A 20,385-nucleotide genomic window follows, 5' to 3' on the forward strand; every position below is an offset into this window, starting at 1 on the left:
GGACCCTCAAAAATGCCAAACAAACAGAAAAATAAATACCTTTGACCTGTGATGCTTGAGAAGCTGTTGAAAATATCTCAGCCTACATTATGAACAAGTAATTCATAATAGGGAACACGCAGTGCTTTTTTTGTAAAAGAAAAAGGTGCCGGAACTCACACATGTCATACAACCCGCCTTGCCTACCCTACAAGGTTCCATCCAAAAAAGGTGCCGGAACTCCGTTCTGAGCGTTCTATGACGAAAAAAGCCCTGGGAACACAAATAGGGAAGCTAGAGCGTAATGTTTTGGACAGTTAGTGTGAAGGGTAGAGTCACTGGAGAAAGCCACGAGGCTTGGAAGAAGCAGCATGAATTTAAGCAAAGCAAGGAGGCTAGTTACTATCACTGATGACGTCATAGGTAGAGAAGTTGATCCTGGAGAAATGACATCCTTCAGGTCGCAAAGACCTGGAAGCGTCTGGATGACTGAACAGAACTAACATGAATATGTTCTGCTGGGTGCAAAGGTGATGCAGTTCTCCTGTGAATGTCCCACTGCAATGAATGGGAGCAATGCAAACCTATGAAATCCTTGTGTTGCCACACACCTGGTCTAGTTACCTTTGGCCTTCTTCTAGAGAGTTGGGCATATTTCCAAACTCAACAATGGGCTGCAGCCACCTGTCTTGTTATTTTTCTGAGAAAGCTTGTTCGGCCTGTTTTGCTCTGGAGGCATTCATGCAAAGGCTGACAATGGAAGCTGGAAACTGGTGCTTTGCTCTGCTTTATATTAGTGCCCCACTTTTAAACAAACAAACAAACAAATTAAAAAAAAATAAATAGGAGTGACTGGCTGGGAGGGTGGATGCCAAGGGTTTTGTCCATAAGGTGACTGGTGCTCTCAGGCTTCATATTAGGGACCAATATTAAACCATGGTTTATTGAATTGGTTACAAAACAGGGTTTGAAACTCAACCAACCCACAGTGTGACTCAGAATAATGTAGAAACCTCAATATTTTCAGAGAATGCTTCTGAATTGGCCTTTTTAAAAGAAAAAAAACAGGAGTCTTCCATGGTAATAGTTCAACAAGGGATATCTGTAGATGGCACAAAAGTCAGTGGGGCAGCCAAACTGCAGAAGGGATGCCCCACATTTTACATGGATTAAATGTGTAATGCATGAAAAGAAAAGATGAGGATTCAATTGCACAGTCACAACTCCCCATCTTGATTTTTTTAAAAAAATCAATTTCCATCTCCCTGGATACTCCTGCTGTATGCAGTCCTTTAAAGCTTTTATAAATTTCAAATGATCTATAAACATCATTACTTTGCTAGAACAGCTCACCAAAGATTTGCTGAAATTGTGCTTCTATGTTAATTAAGTGGAAGTGAACTTTCCCTGGGACCAGAACAACTTCATAGGCCCACATTGTCTCAATGCATTCTATAAGAAGTCCTCAACTTACAATCATGACAGGGACCAGAATTCCATTGCTAAACAAGGTGGGTGTTAGTGAGTCATGCCTGATTTTACGACCTTTTTTGCCACCGTTGTTAAGCAGATCATGCAATGGCTTCCCCCATTGACTTTGCTTGTTGGAATCAAGCTGGGAATGTCACAAATGATGATGACAAGGTCCCAAGATGCTGCAACTATTGTAAATACATGCCTGTTGCCAAGCACCCAAAGTTGGATTGTGTGACTGTAGGGAATGCTGCAACAGTTCTGAGTCATTTTTTTCAATGCCATTGTAACTTCAAACGGTCACTAAATGAATGGTTGTAAGTCAAGGACTACTCTACAGTATTAACTGCTATTAGTGCCTAGGTTTGTTTGATTTTTTTTTTTACAAAATATTGGAAATCTAAAATCTTTCGACATATTTTATTTTTTATTTATTTTATTTTAATTCCATTTATATCCCGCCCTTCTCCGAAGACTCAGGGTGGCTTACAAGCTTAGCAGTAGCCTTCATTCTATGTATATGCCTGCTTATTAGGGCTTTCACACACAGACCCCAAGCGGCATTATTACAAAGTCAGCTTAATTGCCCCCAACAATCTGGGTCCTCATTTTACCTACCTCGGAAGGATGGAAGGCTGAGTCAACCTTGAGCCTGGTGGGATGCGAACCTGCACTAATATCAGTGGTACTTAAAAGTCTAGGGGGAAAAAAAAGTTTAGGAATTTGCTTTAGCTGACCACTCAACAGAACAAAGCACTCTGAAAACTCAACCATTTCTCTCGCAATGTTTTCCCTAAGAGAAAGGCTCCCCCATGCCTAGCCACTCCTGCAGATGTGAGATCTGGCATGTCCTTGAATAGGGGATAATTACCACACCTGTGAGGCTATCAGGGGTAGGCAACCTTGGCCCTTTTATGACTTCTGGACTTCAACTCCCAGAATTCCTGAGCCAACATGGCTAAGTTTGGAAACCTCTCATTTTCCCCTCAGCATGGCTGGCTCAGGAATTCTGGGAGTTGAAGTCCACGACTCATAAAAGAGCCAAGGTTGCCTACCCCTGGGCTAGATGCTGAAAAACATGTCCGAAGGCACCCTTAAAATGTAACACTACCTTGTAGTAGTGGGGTCACTGTACAAAGGACTGGATATTGGATGTCTCTTGTTTAAAAAAAGGACACTTCTAATCTGGGGTCCTGCTGATGTGTTACACTTCGCTTAGCATTATCATAGCCATTCTCGGTGTCCATGTTCCTAAGGTAGCTTCTATGTGGTGGGGAGTCTCAGGCCTGGGAGCTGCTGTTCAGCAATTCTCAGATCCATAGGTTTGCTTATCCCAAAGGTGCTTTTTCACGAGGCAAGAATCCCAAAGGTGCCTTTTCAAGAGACTGAGAATTTCCGTAGACATGTAGGCTTGCTTGATTTTCTCATGAAAAGATGAACCAGTAGATGGCGCCCTTCATTAATCATTGCGGCTGGCTGTAGTGAAGACCTAGTACTGAATGCAACAGGAAAATGATTTATTTCTGGCCTGTAAAACACGACTGTTACTCTTAGAAGATTTGTCCAGAAAGGTTGGTGGGAGGGGGAACAGGTGTGCAAAAAAAAAAAAAAAGCACCCTATATTTCTTCTGCTTTACACAAGTTTAGGTTGCTCTCCCAATCTCTCATTTGTCATTTTTCCCTCGTTGGTATTCTTTTAGGTGGAGGATCAGTTGAGTTTTCTTGCAAAGAAAGAAACCTGGTTAATTTTTGAGATCTTTCCTGCTGCCAAACATTTCCTCTGAATTCAGCTCTGGCAAAGGACATTCTGGTTTGGCTTCCTGGTGTAAGCCGGTTGGAGAAGTCAAACCTGAACAGAGACCACCCTGGAATTTAACCTCTCATCTTGAACTGCCTTTGTTGTTGCTGCTGCTGCTGGAAATGTTGGTTTAATTCACCTTTCTCACATATAATGGCTGTAACCCAGAGGCACCTCAGGGCCATTCCTGTGAATACACAATTCTCATAAAAAACAAACAGGAACTGAAGTACTGACAGGGTTTGGCAATGAGAGCACGTGATACAAAATAAAGGAATGTTTTCTACAGAGTGAGGCATTTTCTTGTGTAAGAAACACTGCAGAAGTTTGTGTATTAAAAGAAAAATAATGTTAAGAACCCCCCCCCAAAGACAGCTGTGAAAGACATTTTGAGCACCCTGAGCAGTTGCATTACTGCCTGGTTTGGAAACGGTACCGTTTCGGATCGCAAAACCCTACAGCGAATAGTGAGGATGGCAGAGAAGATTGCTCTTCCCTCTGTCCTGGATATTTACATCACATGTTGCATCCATAAAGCCAGAAACATTGTGGCTGATTACACCCCCCCCCCCTCATACACACTCTTTACTCTTTTGCCATCTGGAAAGAGGTACAGGAGCATTTGGGCTCGGACATCCAGATTGTGTAACAGTTTCTTCCTACAAGCCATTAGAATTCTCAATACGAAGAAACTGGATCTATAAATACTTGTATTTGTAGTTGTTTTTAAAGTTTTTAGTTTAGAGTTATGTGTAGTTGTGTTCTGTTCTTTTTTGATTCGTGTCATCTGATGTAGCACCTTGGTCCTGGGGAAACGTCGCTTCGTTTCACTGTGTACTGTACTGTATATTGTTGAAATGACAATAAAGTCTACTACTACTACTACTACATGTTTGCTTCCAGACACACAAATGATTTGGTGGTAAGCAGGGCTTTTTTCCTCATAGAACGCTCAGAACGGAGTTCCGGCACCTTTTTTGGATGGAACCTTGTAGGGTAAGCAAGGCAGGTTGTATGACGTGTGTGAGTTCCGGCACCTTTTTCTTTTACAAAAAAAGCACTGGTGGTAAGTGAACCTGTATAGACGATCTGAAGAGGCCCTCTCCAGATTGAGAGTCTCAGATAGATAGGATTAAAATTCCCCTTAGCCCCAGCCTCTCTGGGCTGCAATGCTGGGAGCTGCAGCTCATTCATTTTGAGCAGGGGTCAAACTCGCAACATCCCGTGACGTGTCGTGACGTATTGCGACTTTTCCCCCATTGTTGGCAATGAGGTGGGTGTGGTTTTGGCATGATGCATCTGGCCTGCGGGGCCAGCAGTTTGACACCCCTGATTTAGAGCATAGGCTGGATGGAGTCACTGAAGCAGTAGGTGTGAGCTTAAATGGACTCCAGAAGATGGTAGAGGACAGGAAGGCCTGGAGGAATGTTGTCCATAGGGTCGCGATGGGTCGGACACGACTTTGCAGCTAACAACAACAACATCAAAGTCGTCACGTGATGTGTCATGACGTATCGTGATTTTTTTGCATTGCCGGAGCTGGGGTGGGCATGGGCTCTGTATGATGCAACCGGCCTGTGGGCCGGCAGTTTGACACCCCTGGTCTAGAGGTTGTGCCAGACAAGGAGCCAAAAGATTATATCTCTTTACCCCTGTGATCAGGCAGTACAGGTAGTCCTCGTCTTACAACCACAATTGAGCCCAACATTTCTGTTGCTAAGTGAGACAGTTGTCAAGTGACTTTTGCCCCATTTCACATCCTTTCTTGCCACAGCTGATTAAGCGAATCACTGCAGTTGTTAAGTTAGTAACATGGTTGTAAAGTGAGTCCAACTTCCCCCTCGGCTTTACTTATCAGGAGGTCACAAAAGGTGATCACATGACCCGGGCACACTGCAACCGTCATAAATATGAGCCAGTCGCCAAGCATCCAAATTTTGATCCTGTGGCCCTGGGGATGCTGCAATGGTTGTGTGAAGAATGGTTGTAAGTCACTTTTTTCAGTGCCGTTGTAACTTCAAATGGTCATTAAATGAACGGTTGTAAGTCAAGGACTACCTGTAAGTATAAGGAACATCTGTGAAATCCCCTGGGTCTTGTTTCAGGTTCTTATCCCTAGAGTGGATAATGGCTGAAAAGTCTTTCGAAGAGAAGATACGGACAAATGGCTACCTGATAACCCAAGTGTATGATTGGTTGAAAACAGCTGAGATATTCTGGCCCGCTTAATACAACATGCCATGTCATAATGTGGCTTCTTGAGTTCTGACCTAGCGTATCACATGAAACCAGCCGAGTGTGGTTTATCAACAATGGTTTATAATTTACTGCCTCTTCCCCAATCCAGATGCTTTCCAGATCTGTGGACTTCAACTCCCATAATTCCTTAGGTACCGTTGCTGAGAATTCTGGGAGGTGGTGTCCACATATCTACGAGTGTTTTAGTTGGGGAAATCTCCCATTATATGGAATGGAAACCCATCCAATTGTGGCTTATTCAATAAAGTAAGAACTGTAACCAGTGATTTACTACAATGTGTGAACTTAGAAGATTAGTGGAGGAAGAAGACAGGATAAAAGGAGGCAGAAGAAGAGAGGAACTGGATGGGAGATTATGACTAGAGGGCATCTATGCTAGGAGATTAAAATGGCTTCATTGTGTGATATTTTGAAAGATGAGCACAGGGAGAAGACAACCTTTATGCATTCTTTCCCCACCAATTATCTTAGAGACTGGAGTAATTTGGCAAAAACATAGTACCAACAAAAATGGTATTTAGCCCTTTTACTTCCAGAAACAAAATCCCATTTTACCTAGTTGTTTCATAAAGAAAAATGTTTACCTCTGGATGATACCAATTAGAAAGATTTTGGGTACTGACAAATTCTTGGACTTTTAAAACTCTTTCGGTGAATGTAGCAAAATGTATTGTCAGCATATTAAACTATGTAAAAGGTGGAGAATTATTTGACGATTACTGGTTTTGTCATTGTGCAAGGGCTGACTCCATACATGCTATTTGCATCTCTCTCTCTCTCTCTCTCTGTGTATGTGTATATGTGTGTGTGTGTGTAGGTCTTGGCGTATTCGGGTCTTTTCCCGTGTAAGATTGAGAGTGTCTTGGCGATGTTTCGATGAGGTCCCACTCGTCATCTTCAGGCTGGTGTCTTCGGCTTCGCATGAAGCCAATCTTACACGGGAAAAGACCTGAATATGCCAAGACCTACATACCTATACCCGTGAAAATCTACGAATACACACACACACACACACACACACACACACACACACACACACAAACACTGTTTCAAGCTGGTGATTTCTGCAAGCAAACCTGCCTTCTAAGTCTGTCCTCACTACATTCACATGTAATTTGTAGTTCAGTTTGTTATGAAAACCTTGAAAATTGGGCTGATTAAGTAAATGTGGTTAAACATGGAAAGCATGTAGCGCAAGCACAGCTACTGTATGAGTTACCTATGAGGTTTTCAGCTGCACCACTACCCTGTAACCAAACATTTGATTGCCAATTTGTCAGTTTCACTGCCTTGTTACTCTCTGGCTTAATTCACAACACATGCTAAGCTGGGTTAGCTTTCTGGCTTAGGATGTGGTCTGAATGCAACCCATTGGATTGGATTATGGTTCAGAGCCTCAGACCAATTAAGAAATGGGTTACAGTAATTCAAGACCTGAAGGAAATGTGGTATACGAACAAGTGGTTTGGTGTGGAAAAAGTAACTTCTGGTTGAGTCAGTGTGTTAAACGCCTCACTCCCTAAGTAGATTTGATCAAGTAAATCGTGATTAGGTGAATCACAGGTGTGTTGTTTGCACCGGTCAGAGGCAGGTGGATCCGTTAAGTAGGTACTAGGTGCCTCTGTCTGCAGCCAGCCGGACTGGAAAAATTCCAGCAGCAGACTCAAGAAATTTAAGCCGGTTCTCCTGGAGGGTCTGTTAGGAATGGGAAGATTTCTAACACATGGGACTTCTCTGGTCTCTGACCGCAGCCAGGCGGCGCCCCCCCCCCCAAGGCTTCTACAATTATGAACGGAATTTGCAAGCCCTTCGGAAGGGCAGAGGGCAAACCATCTTCCGGAACAGGGCTACTATTATCCGTGGGTCAAGTCCCCTCCCGCCTGAAGGCGTGAAAGAAACCAAACTTACGTCTGTCTGGTGAAAAGGTTGACTCAGCCCAGATTGTTGGGGGCAATTAAACTGACTTTGTAATAATGCCGCTTGTGTGTGTGTGTGTGTGTGTGTGTGTGTGTGTGTGTGAAAGCCCTAATAAGCAGGCATATATACATAGAATGAAGGCTACTGCTAAGCTTGTAAGCCCTGAGTGTGGTGGGATGGAGGGTTTGTTGTCACTGTGTGTTGGGGGGAAGAGAGCACAGGGGGAGGCTCAGCTAATCTCAATGTACACGTTGTACTTTGACAATAAAGGTTTATTATTATTATTATTATTATTATTATTATTATTATTATTATTATTTTATTTATTTTTTATTTTAATTCCATTTATATCCCGCCCTTCTCCGAAGACTTAGGGCGGCTTTACAAACTTAGCAGTAGCCTTCATTCTATGTATATGCCTGCTTATTAGGGCTTTCACACACACACACACACACCCAAGCGGCATTATTACAAAGTCAGCTTAATTGCCCCCAACAATCTGGGTCCTCATTTTACCTACCTGGGAAGGATGGAAGGCTGAGTCAACCTTGAGCCTGGTGGGACTCCAACCTGCACTAATTGCAGGCAGCTGGTGTTACTTTAGGAGGCATTAGCCCACTGCTCCACCAAGGCTTATTATTATTATTATTATTAATTATTATTATTATTATTATTATTATTATTAATTATTATTATTATTATTATTATTATTATTATTATTATTATTATTATTATTATTATTATTATTATTATTATTATTATTATTATCTTACTGCTAAGCTTGTAAGCCGCCCTGAGTCTTCGGAGAAGGGCGGGATATAAATGGAATTAAAATATAAAATAAATAAATAAATAAATATATAAATGGAATTAAAATAAATAAAAAATAAAAGACACTGCTCGATTTGCGGCGGGTTCCCCCCCCCGGCAAGGAGGGCGACTTCCTACCTAGGCAGAGGGCTGCGGAGAGCCTCAGGTGAGAAGAGCAAGGGGCCATCAATCCGCAACTTGGCCGGAGAACGAGGGGTCAGCCAGAACGCGCGGGGCCCCTTCGACGGGAGGATTTACGCGCCAACTTAATCCCTCCTCCGGGAGAGAATGCGGCGGTACCGGCTCGGTGACCCCCGCCGCTCCCCACAGAGCAGGTGGAGCCTGGAGACGGGGTGTGCCCGAGGAAGACGCTCTCTCCAGGGGGCAGATTCCAGGGGCAGGGAGTGGCAAACGGCGGCCGGGACCGGCAGACGGTCTGCGGAGGCGCGGCAGAAAAAGCCGGCAGCGCCGAGAGGGCGAGAACGGAGCGACTGGCGCGCAGCAGCTCGAGGAAGGCCCGCCCGCATCTCCAGACTGGTAAGACTTGGCCGGCGCGCTGGGCCGGGGAGGGAAAGAGGGAGCTTCGGCCCCGCAGCGGCCTTTGGAGCCCCGGCAGAAGGTCAAGGTTGGGCCGCGGTGGGGCTCGCGGCCTTTCTCGCTTGGAGGGGAGAGGAAAGGAGCTCCATATGGAAGCGAGGACCAAATATCGCTGGGGGAAACATTCCTAACGTGGGAAGTTTATTCCCACCACACACACACACACACACACACACACACACACACACACGAGGGGACCGGGTGCGAAGGATGCCGGGGTGTGTGTGTCCCCCCACGGCTCCTTCTGTGCTTTTGCATTATTTGCTCTGCTCTGCTCTGCACCGTGGGAAAAGGGAGTAGGTGCCATGCCTGATTTGGATACGCCAGATTTGGAATGCCCAGCAAAAGCGTTTCAAAGGGACACGTTTCTAGTCCTCATGTACGCAGGAAAACCCCTGGAAGATCATTTCTGTTACCTAACTGAAAAGTTGGAATCGGCGCTTCTCTCCGGGCCATGGAGGGTGAGGAAGTGGTTTGTTTTTTTTGTCCGGTACCGATACCGTAAAGTCAAGCTCGACGCCTTCCGAGGGGCTTGGAGACTCGGCTATGCAACTTTCTCAGCAAGAGAATGGAAGGGATTTACCTGTGTTTGCTTTGCGGGTGGTTTTCAACTTTCCAGTCTAACCTACATTTTAGGGATTCCGTGGAAATTTTTCCTCCAGGGATCCAGCCAAAACTACCCTGCCAAGCCTAAGCAGATACTGCCGTTGGCTAAGGCTACTTCTCCTAACATTCTTCCAGTTAGATGCATTGAAGCCCAGGCTATTTGGAAACCCCATCTTCTAACAAACCCCATGCTGGTCATAGAAGATCCTATGTAGCTCTTCAGTGCTGCAAGCGTGCTGCACACGATTTATGCTCAGAGGCACTCTTTCTCACCCACACTTTTTCGTATGTTCCATATAGCATTGTACTGGATCTGGAAGCAGGATCTGAAAAAAAAAAGTTAACCTGCTTGGGAATTTGGACTCCACAAATTCCTGCAGAAAAAGCAATCACCTTACAGTTCTGTCTCCTTGATTCACCTGTGTCCAGAGATTGGGTTACTTCAGGTGCTAGTTTTTTAAAAAAGGGGATTTAAGAGACAGAGACGAGCTACTTCTCGGCTGAAATCCCCCACCCTGGCCCTTAAGAAATGCCCGCAAGAGTTCCTGTGGTCGTGCCTCGTTTTCCCTGGCGTGTGTTTGCCCCTGCCAAAAAAAAAAAAAACAACCCAATGCAGAAGAAAGATGATTCTTTGGAAGCCTTTCAAGAAAGCTCCAGGTAGCAGCTGTTGGGAGACCAAAGTCGGTGATCTGCAAAGACCAAGCAAACCAGGAACTGTAAATTTCAGTTTGCCAAGTGTGGAGAATTCCTGGTTGAACTTGCATTGCTGTCTTTGCCTTCCCCCGGCCTTCACTTGACAGATGCTCCAGTGTCCCAGGGGGTTCCCTCTTGACTGAAGTGCAGATGCCTGTGTGCCTGTCCGCCCAGACAGCTGACTTTCTCTGTAACCTTGAATAAGCTGATATGCTGTCAAGACTGTCAATGCTCCTGCATGCTTAATGGGTTATTGACCAATATTCCAACGTGCCCAGACTTTGAGGCCGCCTTGCTTTCTGTTACTGATCAAGCCACTTGGGGAAGATAGTCCCATAGAAAATAATATTCTCTGCTGTGGCAGGGTTGGGAAGGATTCCTGTCTGAAACTGGAAAACAGCTGCCAGGGAGCACTTGAAATCGGGCAATTTCGCACGTTCCGTGTTTGAGGGTTTGCAAAGATGGTAAATAAAGGGAAATGCCATTAAACCATTGCTGAAGAACCTAGGGTCCTCCAGATGTTGCTGCGCTACACTTACAGCCTCTTTCTGCAGTGCCTGTGTGGGTGAAGGTTTGGCTGAGCATTGGATGTCTTCAACAGCTGAAGGCCCACAATTGAATTACAGAAAATAATGGATTCAGGTTGTGGGATAGTTGGTTTCTTTATTATTTATTAACTATCTCTTTTGTTGAGGCTACGTATCCCTCTGTCCTAAGGCGATAAGATCTGGACTGCCAAAATCCAGACTGCTGCTAGATCAGGGGTAGGCAACCTTGGCTCTTTTATGACTTGTGGACTTCAACTCCCAGAATTCCTGAGCCAGCATGCTAGATGATGGCAGGGATAATCCCCTTGATGCCATCTAGTGGTCATCTGGGTTTTTGCAACCCAGAGTTGACGGCCTTTCTTGTCCTATTTATGCCTGGAAAATTGATCAATACTTGCTGCAGATTTATTGATGAAACTCATACATGGTGATTACGGGTGGCTTACAACATTAAAAATCCACAATGTAAAACCCTGCCACCCCTTCACAGCTGCAGCCTGACTCTTCCCAGGATGCCTTTCACAGGTCTGCCAACCTACTGCCTGCTGAAGAAATGTTTGCAGAGCACCAAAGGGTTACCATGAAGCCAACTGTCAGACTTGACCCTATCATACTTTTGCATTTCCCAACATGAAGAGCAGTCATATTTCTCCATCCTTGTTACTGCTGCTCTTTTGACGATGGCTCATTAACCCTTGCTCACTGATCTTTTTAATGGGAAATGCCACAGCCTGAACCAGGAACATCTGGCACATAAGGTGTATGCTGTGCTAGCTGAGCAACAGTGCCTCCTCCTCCTCCCCCCCCCCCAGTAGGTGGGAGTGAATTTGGTTGGCAAAAAGTTGAAGCCTGATTCCCACTTTGGAGCCAAACAGTGGCCTTAGATAATCCTTTATCTTAGCTAGAAGGAAAAATTATGTTGTGATTGGTTTGATTATTGTTTGTGGATAATAATTGCAGGAAGAAAATAGTTGTAGGAGGCTGCTTTGAGCCAAAATGTATCTTGGAGGTCATTTAGTCCAACCCAAAACTCAGTATAGGATCTATAGCACAAGATGCAGTTTTAAAGTTCCTTCCTTTCCTGGGAAAGAAAACATAGCAGCTCTTAAGCCTGTTAGATTCCTCTCTAATTGCTGTAATTATTAGGGAAGTTCTCCTAATGTTTAGTCAGATGCCTCTTCAGTATTATTTCTACCAATGTCAGATAGTCTAGCTCCTGTAGATTTTTCTCCCAGTTGTCATTTCAGCTGGAGGGAAAAAGTGGTTTTAGGAAATTGTTGCAAAACAGAAATGATCAGGAGCGGATTGGTCTCTTGTTGTTTTTCTGTGCCGCTAAAAAGCTTTTTCCATTATTGAGTTCTGTGACCACAGGGATATCTTTGAATGCATTCTGCATGATACAGCTCTGTCATATTCACATTACTGAATTATTCATTAATTGAAAAGTTCTCAGAACTTGACTGTGCAAATGTGCTCTTGTTTTTATGCAATCACAGTGGTGCCAAAGGCAGCCTTCCTTGCTTTAGTTCAATCCTGAGTAAAGATTTCACGAGGAAATGTCTTCCTTTGGCTTGGTTGATTGTTTACCTACCATGGAGTTGTTGTTGACTCTTAGCAACCACATAGCTAGACCTTTGTGAGGGAGGAAAGGAGCCTTGACCTTGAGAAACAGAAAAAGCATCCAATTCATCCTACAGATCGGATGGAGAGAAGTTTGAAAGGTTATTTAGGCTTAGCTCTAATTTCTCCTTTATTATTATTGGAAGTAGTCTTCTAATTAGCTGGAGCCCTCCATCTCATTTTTCCCTAGCTTTCTCGTAAAATAACCCGCCCTCTCCAATATTCCTCATCATTCAGGATTAAACCTGTTCATCTCAGAGATGGACGATCATTTTGAGAGAGTAACTTAAATCTTTCTTGTTGAACGTAATAGTGCAGCAGTGGAGTAATTGGCAAAGGTGGGAGTACTTGACCTATACTCTTATTTTCTTTTAAAGGGGGGATATTTTTGAAAGGCAAGCCCATTCTTTTTCATTCATGTCCCACCCTAAATCAGCATAGAATAACTCCAGCATTGTTCACGTTGTTGCCACGCAAGGGGTCTTGCCAGACATATCTGAGGGATTGGGATGGTCATTTATTTACATCTCACTTTTGTTATTACTGTTATAAACAATTCAATGTGGCGAAGATACCTAACACTCCCGCTTCCTCTTATTTTCTCCACAACGACCCTGTGAAGTGAATTGTGTTGAGAGAGAGTAGTTGGCCTGAAGTCTCCCAGCCAGCTTTCATGCCTAAGTTCGGACTAGAACTCACAGTCTCCTGGTTTCCAGCTTGACGCCTTAACCATTGGACCAATAATGGCTTTCCGGCCCCTGTGTTACACGTAAGGTGGGACCCGGCATTTTTGTTTATGCCAGATAATGATGCCATTGGAGAATGTCTCCATACTCGGTCCCCATTCATGCCAAGTTATACCAGAAACATCCCTTTGCAAGCAATTAAATTAGCCTTCCCAAATAAAATCCAAACTGAGAGGACACAGAGTCCAACAACCGTATTGTCCATGCATTCCTATTGCCTAGTTGTCATTCCTCTTTTGTTGGTACACATACACAGTGGTTGACTATTGTTAGAATGACTTGTGGACATTATTCTTTTTACAGCCTGCATGTTCTCCAGGTTGTCTTGAACTGAATCTGTGAGTAGGCGAGCATATGTATTTTGTCTCCATCTCACATCCCTGAATGCTGTAGGGCTGCGCAACCCATAACCTCCCACTTTATATTTCGCACCAGTGATGACTATTTCGCATTCCTGCGGAATGAAGGATTTCCCCCCCCCTTCTCATCCAGTGTAGATAATGATCTCCCTGCATTGCCCTCCGACCTTGCAGCCTCTCTCCAAAAGTAATCCAGAAGATACAAGCAAGTTGTGGTTTTCTCTTAAGAGGCGTATGTGTGACTGGGGAGCCAGATTGCTGTGAATATCAAGTCGTATAATTTTGATTGAAGTGCCCCTTATTTTTCAGTTATACCACATTTGTCACACAGTTGAGTAGTTGCTCAATGAAAGATAATTCATGGAGCAGCTTCTCTAATACTCTGTATTGTCAGAGCGTGCACAGTCTTATTGTGCGAGATAACCCAGGAGTAAACACAGTAAACAGTGGTCTATAGGAAATGGTGGTTTATCTTACACTATCTACAATATCATCAGACAACAGGAACAATATACATACGCGTGCTAATACAGCAGGATCCAACAAACCACAGCTACAGAAAGAAACAGAAGAGAGAGAACACATCAGCGGACCCTTCCCTTTATACAAGAGCTCTTAAAGAGACACAGACCCTGCTGAGTGATTCCCATCATTACACCTTAAATCTTACATTACATAAGCTGGTTAGCTGTTAAATCAATACCTTGACATGTATAGAATAAATATGGGACTAAAAAGTTTCACCTAGCATTTGAATAAGTATTGATGTGATATATAAATTACTTGTAGTTACTTTAATAAGAGTTAAAGTGCGATAGAACTTAATATTTTATTGTTGTTTGCATAAGGTAGACTATGATTGTTTGTATTTTTATACCCTGTATTTAGCTCTGGGAAGTCGGGGAGGGGGGAGGGGGAGGGGAGGGAGGAGTTGGGGAGGTTTGGGGAGACAGGAGGGGGTTGGGAGGGGGTTTTGTCTTTTTTAAAAAAATGTATTGTAAAACTTTTCAATAAAAAAAAATACCTTGACATGTATTCATGTTTTCCCTATTCTTTGCCACAGGAGATGCCGCAAAGTGTGATTTCTTAATTTAGATCGTCTTCTAAATCCTTTAGATCTTCTTTAAAGGCTGAGGCCACAAAAGCAATGAAAGGTTTAGGGCTAGAAAAAAAAAGACTAGGATAACATCAGGAGAACTGCTAAGGATGTAGATCAATATTTCTCAATCTCAGCAACTTTTAAGGTGTGTGGACTTCAGTTCTCAGAATTCCCCAGCTAGCAGCAGCTTCCATGAGGAGGAGAAAAGCTGATATAGGTGGCATTTAAGATCAGGGACAGCAAAGGACTATGATAACAAAGAGAGCCAATTTGGGGTAGTAGTTAAGGGCACTGAGCTAGAAACCAGGAGACCATGAGTTCGAGTCTAACCTTGTACATGAGGCCATCTCTCCCTCTCTCTCTCTCTCTCTCTCTCTCTCTCTCTCTCTCACACACACACACACACACACAGAGAGAGAGTGGAAAACAACTTTCAAAAATATTGCCACAAAAAGTGTATGAACTTGTTCAGATGGTCATTAGGAATCAAAACTGACTGGAAGCACACAAATAATAAAGATGGCAAAAAAAGGTCTGAAGTATCGTGTAGTTCGAAGGGACATGGTGGCTCAGTGGGTTAGGACGCTGAGCTAGTCGACCAGATGGTCGGCAGTTTGGCGGGTCAAATCCCGAGTGCTGCGTAACAGAGTGAGCGCCTGTTACTCGTCCCAGCTTCTGCCAACCTAGCAGTTCGAAAGCACGTAAAAATGCAAGTAGAAAAATAGGGACCACTACGGTGGGAAGGTAACGGTGTTCTGTGCGCCTTTGGTGTATAGTCATGCCGGCCACATGACCACGGAGACGTCCTCGGACAAGCGCTGGCTCTTCGGCTTTGAAACGGAGATGAGCACCGGCCCCTAGAGTCGGAAACGACTAGCACGTATGTGCGGGGGAAACTTTACCTTTACCTATAGTGTAGTTCAGATACTGAGGATGAGGATAAGATGAGATGTTTAGCAACTCTTAAGTCCTGTAAACCTTTGCTGCAATTAAAAAGTCAGCAGAAGGCTTTTGATCCATTTCACCTGTCTTTTTCTAGTTCTATGGCCTTCGGTGACTAAGTTTGGGCGTTAACCAAGCATTACGAATTCAAAGCCTTCGTGGCAACGGACACAACATCTATCACAAAAGCTGCATGTACAAAAGGGGAAAAAAAAACTCCGTGCCTTCCACTGGACGGGGCTGTGCTTTTGAAAACTGCTGTAATTTGCGATTCTTCCCCTGTTTTAATACCTTATCTTGGTATTGCAGGCAAACTGGAGCACCTCCCTTTGAATCTACTTGACAAAGGTGGCCGTGCTCCTGGTACATTGTGATTTGGGAGTAGGTTATCATCACTTGCTGACCTTTTGTCCTCTTTCTGTCCTTCTCAGAAATGTCAGCTCAATTCCTGACCAATTCCTCTGAAGTTTGTTGAGTGGAAGCATGGACCGTTGAAGAATGACGCCTGAGTCCCTCAGCTTCTGGCCTTTCAACGTTGGGGCCTGTTGCAACCTCCAGTGACACCATGGCCCACTACAATGTCAGTTTCCAGCCTGAATCCTCAGCACCACGTTTTGACTCCAAGGAGGAAGCCGTGGATCGCAAGGAAGAACCGGCCAGTACTGAGCCCAGCCCCTTGGACTGCGTTATCTGCTTCACCCCTTACGACCAGCTCTTTAAACTGCCAAAGGAGCTGAGCTGCAGACACGTCTTCTGCCTGGAGTGCCTGGCCCGCATCAATGTCTCTTCAGAAGATGTCAACGCCATCACCTGCCCTGTCTGCCGGGCACCCACCGCCTTGCCTCCCCGCAAGGGCCTGCCGGGGATTCCCACCCGCCGTGATCTGCTGGAGCAGCTGACGGCAATGCCGGTGCCCCCCGGCTCAGTGCGCTTTGATCGTCGGCGGGGCCTGCTCTACTTGCCAGGGGGGAACAAAAATGGGGCTCAAGTTGGAACGAAGCCGGGACCTCCACTTAACACTGTCAGTTTGAGTGTCGATGTCGGGAGGCCCCCACCCCCAGGATCAGCCCGGAGACTGGCCATTTCGGGTTGGCCTTTCTATGTCGCTCTGTCCGTCGCTTTGCTAGTCACCATCGCCTTGATAATCTGCGGCATCTACATCTTCATGATGCCTTCGATGTACATTTCAGTGGGAGGATTTCCCAAAGGGAATCACAGCTCGGCCCTTGGGAGAAATGAATCTAGTCCGATAACCCCTCCCTCGCCCTAACGCCAAGAGGTGGGCTTCCTGCCCTTCCTGCATCCACCTGTCATGATTGTACTGCTGGTAGTTTCACATTCTCCAGAAACTCCCCCGGGCTGCCTCCAGTTGTCTGCGCAGGATGAATGGGAAGATAAAGCCTAACTCTTGTCTGTCTGGAGGCTGTGGCACCAGCACTTTATTGGCGAACCACTCCTTAGACTTCTGCTGGCACTTTCTCTTGGCAGTCATCTTTGGAGTAGGTGAATTGGAGAGGTTGAAGTTGCCCCTTTGCTGTTTTATTGCCCATGGGAACAGGCTGGTAGAGAAACGGAGCCATGTTATGACTTCTTGGTGGATGGGAGACATTACTAACCCTCTTTAATTGGCACCTTGGCAGAGAACACACCCCATGCTCTTAAAAATGTTGCCAACCTTACTTATCCTGGTGCCTTCCAGACATGGCTGGTTCATTAACTCCAACCCTTCCAGGAAGTTGTAGCCAGCTGTGGGTGCCAGGCTGGGAATATCATTCCAGATGAGGGGAACATTTCCCAGTGCCCAAGCCACTGCCAGCTTTGACACTCTTTCTCCAATCAGGAATGTAATGCAAGACAGAATATGATGGGGAGGGGGTAAAACATGCTTAGAAGCAAATGAGGAGGACGTTTCCATTGGCTTTTTCTCCCGAACAGCTGGTGGAATCTGCTCTGAGATTCTGCTCCACAACTGGATCTGGCACATCACTTGCAGGGATTTCGCAAAGCGTCTTCATCCTTGGCAGCTGCACTTTCACTGTTCTTGGTGCTTGTTTTTTTTTTTTTTTTTCTTTCTAACCTCTCCTCCTGGACCCAGGCTACACTACTCATAGGAGCAGCAGAGAAATTCACTTGGTGTTGGGTTCAGCTGTGGGCAACTTGCTAAAGACAGCAAGGTGAGATAAATTGTTGATGCTGCTCTGGAGTTCTGGTGAGTGTGAATGCAGAACTCAAGTCTTGTGGATCACAACAGCCTCATGAAGGACTGAAGGATTATCACTTCCAGCTTCTTGCTTGTTTTGCTACTTCATTTTTCTCCCATGTTCTCTGGCCTGAACAACTGCATGGAAAGCAGGAATCCAAAATGCCAAGGTTTCCCAAACATCAAACATGTAGTAAAGGGAGGGGACTTCACCTACTTGCCGTGTGGCCATCAAGGACCAAGACTCGGATTTAAGGAAGGAGGGAGAGCTGGGGTGGAACAGACCTGCGCAAAGGCAGCCTGTGGTAGAGGCTTGGAGATTTTATCTCTAGCTCAAGAGTCATATTTTTAAGTGGGTGGTTATTAATTGGCTGGGGGGGGGAAACCCATCTGGCTTTGTGTCTGTGCCTTTAATAGCAGCAGAAAACTGCACAGATCAGCAGATAAAGAAGAGAAGCAGTGACGGGCAATTAATGCCGGTCAAATTACTCCGGAACACAACAGGACTGATTGGTTTGGGCAAGGAAGAACGCCAGTAAAATTCTGAAATCTTCAGGTTTTGTGCCTTAGAAATTACTGTTTTTCTTTCTGTTGTTGTTGGCCACTTCTGTAGCAGGATCACCTCAATCCTGGAAATGCCTCAAAGCTGTTTCACCGTCCTGTATAGGAAATCTGTATTACTGGGAGAAAAGAATGCTTAATTGTAAAAAAATAACTGGCCAGCTGCTTAGAACTTTATACTTCTGATAAGGAAATTTAGAACTGAAGTCCAAAAGCCTAGGATCCTAGGCCCATTGCCCTGAGAAGTTTAATCTTCTTAAATGTTTTGTCTGCAATTACAAATAAACATTAAAGGACTTTCACACATTTCTTAATCACGTCGTAAAAGGACTTGTTCTAGGTTTATGACGTGTGTAATTTTTTTTTCTCCTTCTGGTTGACCACGAGCTGAGCAAACTTATCTCCAATGAATTCATCACCTGCGACCGACACCTGAAGTTCAACTAAATTACTGTATTGGCATTTGTATCTTGATTAATTGATCATTGCTATATTGATGGATCAAAAAAATGAATATCTTCCTTGGGCAGCTTTTGTTTTTCCTTTGCCTTCTGCCTTTCCCTCAAGCAAATTATTCTTTTCAGCAAGATGTCTAAACGTTATAACTTCTAAGGTCACCAATAGACGAAAGACATACATAATACAGCAGCGTTTCTTAGAGGTTTTAAAATCTGTGAACTTCTAATTTCAAAACTCTGGGAATGGAGATCCACACACGGATTCTCAAGGTTGAGAAACACTACAACAGAGAACATCAGAATTAGCAAGCTAGGCTCTCGGTCTGCTTGTGGAGGCTATTTAGCTATTTACCAGCCAGTGTTGGCTGCATTTATTTGGCTGCATTTATTGCCATGCTGATCCATGCATATATGGGCAAAAGCAAAACAATGCTTTGAAGGATGGTAGCCTTGCCCTGAACTTCTAAATCCTATATATATCAGTGGCTTCCAACCTTTTCTATACCCCGCTAGAACGCTTCTGATATATTCTCGTACCCTTTACAAAAGTTCGAAATAACAGCAACAGATTATGCATAGACACTATAATTTTAAAAACCCAAGTTTTCACACCCACTGGAATATCGTCTTGCACCCCAGGGGTGCGAGCACCACCCGGTTGGGAACCCCTGCTATATATAAATCTATATTGAGATCCAGTTTGGCCTAGTGATTAAGGTGCCAGCCTAGAAATTGGGAGGTTATGAGTTCTAGTCCTCCCTTAGGCCTGAAAAAAATGTCTGGGTGACTTTGAGCCAGTCGCTCTCAGCCTAACCCACCTCACAGGGTTGTTGGTGGGGGGGAAATAGGATTATTGACACCTTGAGTTTTTTTAACAATGTCATCTTGAGTTTGTTTAATAACAAAGGATAAGATTCTAATTAAAAAATACCTCGACCACTACAAACAGGAGCTTCTAAGAGTCCTTTTTTGATGGGGAAGAAGCTCCTCATTTTGGATAAGCAGGAAGTTGAGGTAATATTGGTAGGCTCCTGGTAGTTCCTAATCTATCTGTCTGGCTGCCCCCAATCTAAGGAGTTAAAATAATTTTCCAACTTCACTTAAATCTTACATTTAGCCTCCAGAGAGCTATGTCTGCAGCTTATAAAAGCATGCACTGATTTCTAATTATACTGAAGAACTGTGGCTGGCGCACAGTGACCTCCATCTCTTATTATATTGCCATATTCCACAGCTGTTTTAACTCCAGGAGCTGGGCATTATATGATCATAAATGATCATCTTTGCCTTAGGGCTACTGAGCTAATTCATCTGTTCATTTGTTGGCAGAGACTAAGGCTGTCTTTTAAAAGAGGCTTTTCAGATTAGTTTAGCCACACACTCTCTTGCTTCCTTGGCTCTGCTGCAGCAACAAAGCTAACACACAATGACACATGTGCACGCGCACACACCCTCTCCCAGTCAGGCATTAGTAGCCTACTACTTCTTTTAAAGCAGTAACAATTTGGAAACAGTCCAAGTATACCTGCCTTCTCAAACAAATTGAGTTTTAAAAGTCTGCAGTAGCAACCAGTTATGGTTGGCACTAACTGGCTATGTCTTTTAATCAACAAGTCCACCAGCAGTTGTTTTTTTTCATTTTAGGCTCTAATTTCTAATGAACGTACTTATAAGAGGACCCCAGAGAACTTCCTTCAGGGCCAAGGGGCCTACCCGTCCC

The 20,385-nt window shown here is 44.4% G+C and overlaps 1 protein-coding gene across 1 annotated transcript; it reads left to right on the forward strand.

The window, feature by feature from the left end:
* Positions 1 to 8,572: 8,572 nt before the first annotated feature.
* RNF225 (ring finger protein 225) lies at positions 8,573 to 18,637 on the forward strand. The gene is made up of 2 exons (XM_083356086.1): positions 8,573 to 8,773; positions 15,878 to 18,637. Exon 2 carries the CDS (start codon positions 16,012 to 16,014, stop codon positions 16,714 to 16,716), a length of 705 nt encoding a protein of 234 aa, XP_083212212.1. The 5' UTR covers positions 8,573 to 8,773; positions 15,878 to 16,011; the 3' UTR covers positions 16,717 to 18,637.
* Positions 18,638 to 20,385: the final 1,748 nt, after the last annotated feature.

The sequence above is a fragment of the Vipera ursinii genome (genome assembly GCF_947247035.1).
Source record: "Vipera ursinii genome assembly, chromosome: 2".
In the NCBI taxonomy this organism is placed as follows: domain Eukaryota; kingdom Metazoa; phylum Chordata; class Lepidosauria; order Squamata; family Viperidae; genus Vipera; species Vipera ursinii.

What these genes read in the sequence shown, in the direction of transcription:
- RNF225 (XM_083356086.1), top strand. Translation starts at nt 16,012, where the DNA reads ATGGCCCACTACAATGTCAGTTTCCAGCCTGAATCCTCAGCACCACGT.